Genomic DNA, 9,188 nt, shown 5'->3' with positions numbered 1-9,188 from the left:
AGGGGTTTTAAACGGAATATAACTAATGCTTATATCAAATAAATAAATAAAAAGTTAATTTTGGATTAAATGAAACTTGGCATTCTTTGTGTTAATTAGGCTACCAGCTCGTGTGCAGTTATTATTAAATAGTGAAACATAAAAAAAAGTTTTCTCACAAAAGTTTTGAATTGAATTAGATTAATTAAAAAGTCAAAGCTATTATTTTTTGCAAAAGCAATGAAGGCTTATTATATTTTACTAACATTGTTTTAATCAAGCCGTTTTTAAAATAATTTACACTATACTATTATAATTCAAACTTGTGTGTGACTCCACAACTCAACGCCGTACCTCATTTCATCGCCAACCTGTTGTGAACATTTGCATAACGTCCCTATCTTTCTGTACCCTACTTTTATATAAATATACATTTTTTAATTCTTTAGACATAAATAATACAAGCACAGTTTTTTAGTCTATGAATAGAAGAAGAAACGACTCAAAACACCAGAGAAAAGGAGATTGTAGCAAGTTATTTGTATTCTAACAAAAATATCCAAGACATTGGAAGCTATACAAAAAATAAAGGACCAGTTTCCATTGGCCTAATATTGTATACTTATTTACAAACACACACACAGCCACACACACCCACACACACACACAGCCACAAACTCATAATTTCCATTTCAAGAATTAAATTTGTTATGGTAACTGCAACTTTGAGTAAAACAAATTCAGTGATTTAATTCCATCCTTACCTTGTATTAATCGTCAAGTCAAATATCAACAGAATAAATGTGCCGAATATACAAATAACACCAGAGTTAATACCACCGAAGCCTGATTTTTAGTGTCCCGAAAAGAGCAAATAATTATTGTGATTGAGTTTAGTTAATAACTCAGATGCTGCAGGTCGATTGTAGTAAGAGACTCCGAGAAAAAATAGAAACTGTCCGTGGAAATGTCCACGGGACTATCCAGAGATTCTGACAGGCTCGGCGAGGCTGCGTCGGAGAGCTGTAGGCAGGAATCCGAGGAGAAAGGTTGAAAATCGTGTAAAGAAACATCCAGGGCCGGGGGACTGTTGCCATTGTCCGGGCCAGATGCCGAGCCGGGGCCCATTGTTGACATGCATCCCGGAACAGTGGGTGACGGGTTGGGAAAATGTTTCAGATTTTTGTCATTGCTGTTCAGCGGCCCAGCAGCAAAACCCAAAGCCTCGCTATTGTGGAGGTGCTGTGAGGAGCCGAGAGAGTTATTCTGAAAGGAGCAGGTATCTCTCTCCAGCAGGGCCCCGCTCCGCTCGTACAGGGGGCCCGTCTCGTCCTCCTCCTCCTCCTCGCTGTGGATGCCGTCTTCGGCACACGGCCCCTTTCCCTCCCCGTTGTGGTTCTCCTTGCTCTGCGTCTGCCGTTTGTGCTTCATGCGCCGATTTTGGAACCACACTTTAACCTGCCTCTCGGTCAGGTCCAGCAGGGCCGCTATCTCAACCCTCCTTGGTCGGCACAAATACTTGTTGAAGTGGAACTCCTTCTCCAGCTCCAGCAGCTGCGTGTTGGTATACGCTGTCCTCAGCCGCCGGGAGCCTCCGCCTCCTCCGGCGCTCTCCACGATCTCAGGCGAGCCTGGAAAACAAGCACACACGGTAGCATGGGATTAAAAACTCTGGACACAACAGTTACATAACCCCGCTGCCCGTAAATCTAACATTATGGCTCCCACAAACCACCAGAGAGAGGCTGACAGCAGGCTGCAGCAAAATGGCCGCTGGAGCTTTGCTGGCCCAAGCTTATAAACATTTCGACCAGACAATCGTGCAACATAAAGATACGAATCAGACTGTTACGCATAAAATAAGGTGCAGCCTGTGCGTGAAGCAAACAGTATAAAAGCAGTGATGTCCAGGCTGGTGTGGGATTCTAATGAATGCTCCAGCTGCCCTCCTCGGCAACGGCACTCCATCACTCTTCATTACTGTCACACATCAAAACTGCTTCGGCTCGGGGAATAAATCATCTTACATCACCAAACTTTACCCAAACTTTTTTCCCTCTTGCTTGTACACAATCACCACTCACTACAACTACAATCTATCAGTAGAAACATAAACCTGTTTTTTTTTTATTATCTGTTTTTATTTTAAAGGGAAGGGGCCTAGGCTCTGTATTAGCTCCAGATAGGGAACACTTTTGCTAAGTGCTCTAAAATGAACCCACCTTTCGGGGAGAAGCACACGGGTCCATTCGAGATTGTGGTAGTGGCGGTGGAGGTCGGCAGGTGGTTCCTCTTGGACGCTTTCTTCTCGCGCATCCACGGGTACTCCGGGGGTAAGGAGGCTGTGGGCAGCGGGCTGCATCCATCGGGGCTGTGCCTGGGCCGGCCGTGCCTCGGATGGCTGCCCGGGTTGAGGCTGGGGATGGTCTGCTCAAAGGGAGGAGGAATCAGTGTCGGGCGTGAAAGCGTCGAGCTCTTGATTGATGAACTTTGAAATGAATCAGCGACAGGGGGGAAAGATGTCAGGCACTCAGCAAGCGACGGCTGACTATTGATAAAACCGCTCTCTCGCTCGAATTCGTAATTCATCTCCGCTCCCTGAGAGCCGAGGAAAGTTTGCACGCGTATATTTTAGAAATGTTGCAGCTCAGTGAGGACGAGGAAGAAAAAAATCATTAAAAAAATCTCCTGGTGGTGTTTTTTCTATTTCACTGATTACGGCCGTATGGGGACCGAGCTAGAGTTAAACTATTGAATTCATGGAGACAAGGTTGAAATTGGACCGAATTGCCTGTCACATGATTACCTCTGCCCAATGACAATTTGGGGTTTAATCAAAAGAAGCCCCTGTCTGCCTGATTGATCCAAAAACTCTGCTGAAGAACGCCTCGCTCAGCAGGGAGATGGCTGTTTTTATTTACATCTTTGTCCGCTCAGTTTATGCTCCTCGCGCCCCTCCAGTCCACTCCACTAAGCCACAAAATCTGTGTTTTTAAGAATGGCTGACGCTCACTATTACAGGGAAGCAGCCCAGCCTGGTGTGCGCGGATTCGTGCACTCCTCTTTCTCGTATTGTTTGAAGATGTCAGTCGAGAACGCCCCCACCCCACACACACACTCACCATTGCACACCAGTAGCTATTCATACAGGCAAGAGTCTGCCTTCAGATGGAGAAAAATATACCCCCCTAAAATTGATATTTAGAAGCAAACTCCAACTCCAGCTTGCTCAATGACTGCAGGATAGCTGTGCTTCTTTGCAGTTGCATAACAGTGAAATATGCAGTGCATCCATTGACATGTGTTGCAATAAAAAGCCAATCCATTAAGTTAATACTGACGGATATGACACAGTCAGACCATTTCATCCCATAACAGCTGTTTAACATTTACAGATAAGATTTACAAAAGTTGTGAACAGATACTAATGAGTGTGGGTTTATGTGTGTGTGGGCATGTGCACTCATAAACAGTGTTTAATTAGAAGCCTTCGTAAGGTGCCTCTATAATATGATATCAAAGCTCGTTGGTTTTTATTGTTTTTAGGAAGGGTTTATGAGCACCCGTGTGCGTTACTATAGAAAATATCACAATTGGTTTGAGAAACACGTGATTTCTTTTATGTTGCTAAAAGTGTTCTTTTTTTTCAATAACCAAAATCTGCCATAATTTACGCCATAATAACTGAAATATTCGAATATTAATACTTTTTATAATGCTTTCATCGTCATGTTCGCAGTAGAAAACCATCAATCAGGCTGGAGAGAGGGTTACTGAGAGGACTGTTGCTACAATGCTAACAAAAGCATATCACTGTATTTTCAGCATAAATTACAATCACCATCGACCATTTACAACGAGCCCATTCGTTATTATGGAGATTAAATTGTTATTGAATGGTTGTTCCCCGCAGTGTTGCAGCGGTTTATAGTCCATCCAGAGTCATCTGTGAAAGCCACATTCGGTGTGTTTTTCGTCAAGGTGTACATGCTGTAAATTCATTCTTTGAATAAAATATCTGGTTCAATAATGAGTATAAGAGACAGGAAGAGGAAAAGTGGTAGGCCTCTCTCAGTTTGTTGCTTATATACCAAACAAAGAGTCCTGGAAGCCTTCGCGCGATCAATCTTACTCGCCAAAAGGTCTGACAGCTCGGTGCCCTCACAACACATTTAAGGCTTCTAACTCTCCCCCGGATCAAATGCAGCCAGGAAGCGGCGAGAAACACTGGCCACTCAGATTAGAACCAGTTTCTGCTCACAGTTGTAGCCGGGCTGTCGCTGGAGGGATTTTTTAGAAGATAAATAAGAATCCACAAGATGCAACCATTTCCTTTTTTTGAGGAGGAGGTATGAGTGCACCAGCGGTGAGTAGAGGGCGAAGCAGCTTCCCCACCTGGCTTTTGTCTTTGAAATGCAATTTTTATTTTTTTGCAGAACGAAATGTATTTGAGGTATTTTGTTAGTCATGCAGGTTTGTGAGGGGGACCAGACCTTGTGGAGTTGCTAGGGGAAGAGATGGATGGCTTTTTTGGAATTACGCACTGGCTTTGTGTGCAAGGAAAGGAGTGGGTGGCGGCTTTTAGTGGAGCCCAGCCTGTCCTACACACTTGTCTTCCAGCAGGATTGATTTAAGACCTCTTTCCCACGGAGGGATATTCAATGACAGAAATGCAAAATCTTCTGTTTCAGTTAAAAACGTTATTTATATGCTACCTGAGGATGGCGCATATGGGTCAAATCAGTGTCTGGCTGTGTGTAAGAGTGCATGAGTGCGCGTGTATATCTCAGTGTGCGTGTGTGTGTTAGATGAAGAAATACTCAATGCATCAGCTTTTTTTTTGTGACACACCATGGTTCAATTGTTCTAGGTTTCCCTGCTAACCATATGTCAGGGCTGCTAATGTTCGTGCCCTTTTATATCAATCAGATTTAAATTATTCAAAGTGCAAAATCAGAGAAAGGAAATATTAGTGCAAATACACACAATACAAATTTTACAAAAAAAAAAAAGGAAATATGGAAGAAAGTGTTTAGGGATATTTTGGGGAAAGGGCCTTGTCATTAGAAATGATTCACAAAGAATCTGAGTTTTACCAACAAAAAAAAATCACATTTTAGCTTCGTGTATTTTGCATTTCAGCAATGCAGAGAAACGACTGCAATTAATGACATTGATTTCAATTAAATAATATATAAAAACAAAATGTAATCATACCCTTCATTTTAACAAACTGCACTTGTCGTTTTTCAGTTAAGCATTCATTATGTGCTTTACTGTAACCATCCATAACTGAGGCGTTTTATGTTGATCTGTTTTTCTGCAAATCAGCACAATAATGAACCAGATAAGCCTCACAATGATTCGAGTTCACTATGTATCCTCCCTGGTCGAATTTGACTGACTGAATATTTCAGATAATTATTTTTTCAAACGATTTCTCATTTAGCTTGTTTGTCTCTCGCAGAATGTCCATGAAGGGGCCCGCGTGACATTTTTATTATTATGGATGTGCCCACGCGGATGAGAGGAGGGAAGGAGGCCACCGGAGAATTTGACTTCACGTCGAATCAAGAACAAGGGAGGAAAAATAACAAGTAGCATTTATTCAGTGTTTGTTTTTGTCTGCGGTAATTTCCTTTTATGTTAACGAATATTAATTGTATCCTTTTATTTCACAAGACGTTTATGTATTATCAGACTACCAATTGTGAAGATGTATTTCTTTATGGACCATAGGTTATTAATTATGTCCTAATTTTGGTAAGTAAGCTTTTTAGAATTTGCCCAAAATGTATTTTTCCTTCATATCATCAGCCTTATCTTTTTAAACAATCACTGTTTGTATAACTTTAATAATAAAATGCAATGATGGAAAAACTAGAAAAATATTTTGAGATTTTTATTGAAGAAACTGTTTTAATTTTGTGATCATGTGAAAAGCTTCTGATGCATCTTAATTAAAACTACCAGCTTTGCTGCAATTATATTTCAATGTTTTTTATTTAGTTCTTCGGACTGGAGCAGCAGGGAATGTATGACATCGAAAAAAATTAAATGTATGTTTCTTGTATCTTCAATAAAGAAACGTGTCCTTCTTTGCACCCTTATTGCATCACTGATTGATTTTACATTCGCTGAGAAAAGGAAACACCTCATTGAGGAAGAAGAAGAAGAAGAAGAAGAAGAAGAAGAATAACAATTTGAAGCATAGCCTGTATTAACAACATGGTGAGATGCTGCTGCTGCTGGAGAAGGACCGAGACGCTATACTTTCCCACAAACCTTCTCCCCACATACAGATCGGTGAGGTGTCAAATAATACTAAAGGACTCCTTTATCTTTACACCCAACAAAATAAATAACATAAGAAATTGGACAACACACGCAAGGGAGGTTGTGTGTAAGCCCGTGACCCTTGTTTTTGAAAATGTGTTTTCCTCACAATCCCAGCTCGTGGCTCTGGAAGGATCCTTTCACAAGTGCAACAAAATGCATAACACAATTCTTCAACTGCGGATAAATAAAATACAGAAAAGTTCACATTAAAAATGAATAACATATGTTCATAATACCCTGTTTGAGATTCAATTTAAAATAAGATTTAAAAAAAAAAAAGATTAAATAGGCCTAAGCATATACGATGCCCCCCTCCCTCCCGCTCTACAGCCCAGATAAAAGGTCTCTGTGAGACAATGACACGAGCAAATAGAGAAAAATTCAAGCAAGTCGTGATTATTTATCCTACGCTACTTCACACATCAAACTATAGTGAAAATAAACAAAGGCAGAGAAGAGGTGGAAGCCGTGAGTAGGCGCAGAAAAAAGCAGTGATGTGTCTGGAGGTGAATAAGACAATGGGGCGGAGTGATCCACCGCTACAGATGCGTCAGTTTGGGCGCTTCCTGGATTCTTCCCTGAGAGTAGTGCGGCGTTAGGTCAGTGTACGTCGGTGTGGGATCACACACACCGTGATGCTGACTGTTGCCCATTGTGATCGCTCCATTGTAGTCCATGTTTGCAGGCGGTGGGTGCGAGAGGTGGGTTAGACCGAAAACGGAGGTCCCAGAGTTAGGCACTGAGTCCATGTAACCTCCGCCGACATAAACAGGGCTACCCTGCATGTGCGTCCCGTAGTTGCCATTGCCTTGGAGAGGGTGCGCGTCATACTCGGGCGTGGCCGAGTCGGTCCCGGGATACCTCTTCTGGGAGGGCGGGCAGTTGTTCAAAGGAGGGGGGTATGAAGTGGCCATACCGTACGCGTTTTGATGAGGTTTATTGTAAGACGTTGGCGACTGTGAGTCGTAAGGTACACTGTTTACAAGAGAATGCATAGAGTTGAGGTATCCTCCACTGCCTCCACCACCAGAGACAGGGCCCACGGGACTCCGAGGGGACTGTCCGCCAGGAGAAGGCATCATCCCGACGCCTTTCTGATCTTTCTTGTATTTCATCCTGCGGTTCTGGAACCAGATTTTAATCTGTCTCTCTGTGAGGTTGAGCAGGTTGGCCATCTCCACCCTTCGCGGTCTACAGAGGTACCGGTTAAAGTGAAACTCCTTCTCCAGCTCCACGAGCTGCGCACTGGTGTAAGCTGTCCTGGCCCTCTTCGACGCTGCTGACCCCGGAGGACTCTTGTCTCCGGGGCAACTCTCCACTGTCAGGGAGGATGAGAGGAGGGTGTCAATCAGTAATCCATTACAGACAGAGAGGAGAGAGAGGTACAGAGACAGGAGAGTGAGAGAAAAATCAAACCGTGTGGCCAAACTCACACAGCTGATAACATAACTTGAAAGGGGGTGGGGATCCTAAACAGAAAGCACATAAATAATCCTTCTAAAATAGGAGTTTATCATAGACTATTTATCTCTCTCCTCAGTCTCAGCTTTTAAGCGAGCGTATGCACGTGGGCGCCGCCATGTGTTACAAATATCACTACATTTTTATAAATGTGCCAGCTACGTTAGAGCACATGAGTTATCATGAGGCTCCATACATTTGACTATCAACCCATGTACATAACGTGCACGCTGCAATAGAAGAAAAAAAAACAATGTAACTGGAGAGGAGTGGGTCAATGTCTAGTGTGGAACCAGGTAACCTAAGATTTCTAAAACATTTTGACCCTCATCTCCCTCCGTAGTCACAGAGTAGCACACGCGTATTGCAAACACAGGCATTATGTATTCCTCAGGGTTTAGCAGCTCGCCTCGCCCTCGCTGATAAGCCTCACCCTCTAAGAGGCTGGAGTTTGGCTACAGAGCAGCAAGGCGTTGGTCTACTAACTGCTGTGGCACGTGTCCAACACTTAATACATTTTACTACCTGTCACCCAAACATGAAGCAAAAGGAATGCAGCATGACATTACCTGAGTCATTAGGTCATAAAAGACATGAAAGCGATGTTTAGACGAGGAATAGGAGGAACAGTGTATGTAGGGTAATCACTTTTGACAACGATTATTACTGTATGGTTATTTATAGTTCATTTCCAAAAGTCTTGTGGGTAGAATTATGCAATAAGATGAGCTGGAAATCGCCTGTAAAGTACAGGCTTATTGTATTCTGTGTGCGTAAAGCGTGCGTAAAAGGCTTTGAAAACGTTTAAAACCTAAGTGTTGTTGTAATAGACAATTTAATGTTGTAATTTGATGATGTCACTTTCCCAAACAAATAAAAGAAGAATACATAACCCAAAACCAATGAACAAAGTTTGTATCTAAACGTATAGCAGTATCTGGCTCGCGTATGTGCGTTGAGTCTACGCCTGTCGTATGAAATGTGCTTTATAAATAAACTTGACTTTACGTGCATAAAAGCAATATAAGAACTACATCATTTTTGAATTTCAGCAGTTGGTGTAGACTATCACTTAGAACAATTTTAGGTCACAGGTATATGCGTATCTGTGATTTATTCGGTTTACCCTTGGCAAGAGCAAAACAAATCCCTAGTCCCTACCCTGACCTTTTGTTTTCCTCATTCCCAAAAGTTTTTGTTTGGGTGCGTGCGTAAAAATGCGTAAAAGCGGTTCCATACATACTCACGTGTCAAAGTATCCTAGAACTTTCTCCTTAACATTAATCATATATATATACATATATATATATATATATATATTGAAGAGGGCCATGTTTCTTTGAATGTTTCAACGTTCACTACAGGGAAGTATATAACTGAATATCTAATTGACCCACATCATTTGGCGT

The 9,188-nt window shown here is 42.2% G+C and overlaps 2 protein-coding genes across 8 annotated transcripts in view; both read right to left on the bottom strand.

Annotated features, from left to right (window-relative positions):
* Positions 1-496: 496 nt before the first annotated feature.
* Positions 497-3,030, bottom strand: LOC132991227 (homeobox protein Hox-A2a). Its single transcript, XM_061059896.1, has 2 exons — positions 2,202-3,030; positions 497-1,610 (listed from the first exon to the last, which is right to left on the bottom strand). Exons 1-2 carry the CDS (start codon positions 2,566-2,568, stop codon positions 877-879), a joined length of 1,101 nt encoding a protein of 366 aa, XP_060915879.1. The 5' UTR covers positions 2,569-3,030; the 3' UTR covers positions 497-876.
* Positions 3,031-5,963: 2,933 nt separating this feature from the next.
* The window catches only part of hoxa3a (homeobox A3a), a 30,288-nt gene continuing 27,063 nt past the window's right edge, over positions 5,964-9,188 (bottom strand). For all 7 annotated transcript variants that reach the window (XM_061059888.1, XM_061059890.1, XM_061059893.1 and 4 more), the window contains one exon: positions 5,964-7,636. In XM_061059888.1, the coding sequence (XP_060915871.1) occupies positions 6,858-7,636 (779 nt within the window). In that variant the 3' untranslated portion in view covers positions 5,964-6,857. The remainder of the gene's footprint in view (positions 7,637-9,188) is intronic.

The sequence above is a fragment of the Labrus mixtus genome, chromosome 16 (assembly GCF_963584025.1).
Source record: "Labrus mixtus chromosome 16, fLabMix1.1, whole genome shotgun sequence".
Taxonomy (NCBI): Eukaryota; Metazoa; Chordata; class Actinopteri; order Labriformes; family Labridae; genus Labrus; species Labrus mixtus.
Note: the sequence above shows the minus strand (reverse complement) of the source record. Positions and strands in the feature narration are given on the sequence as shown.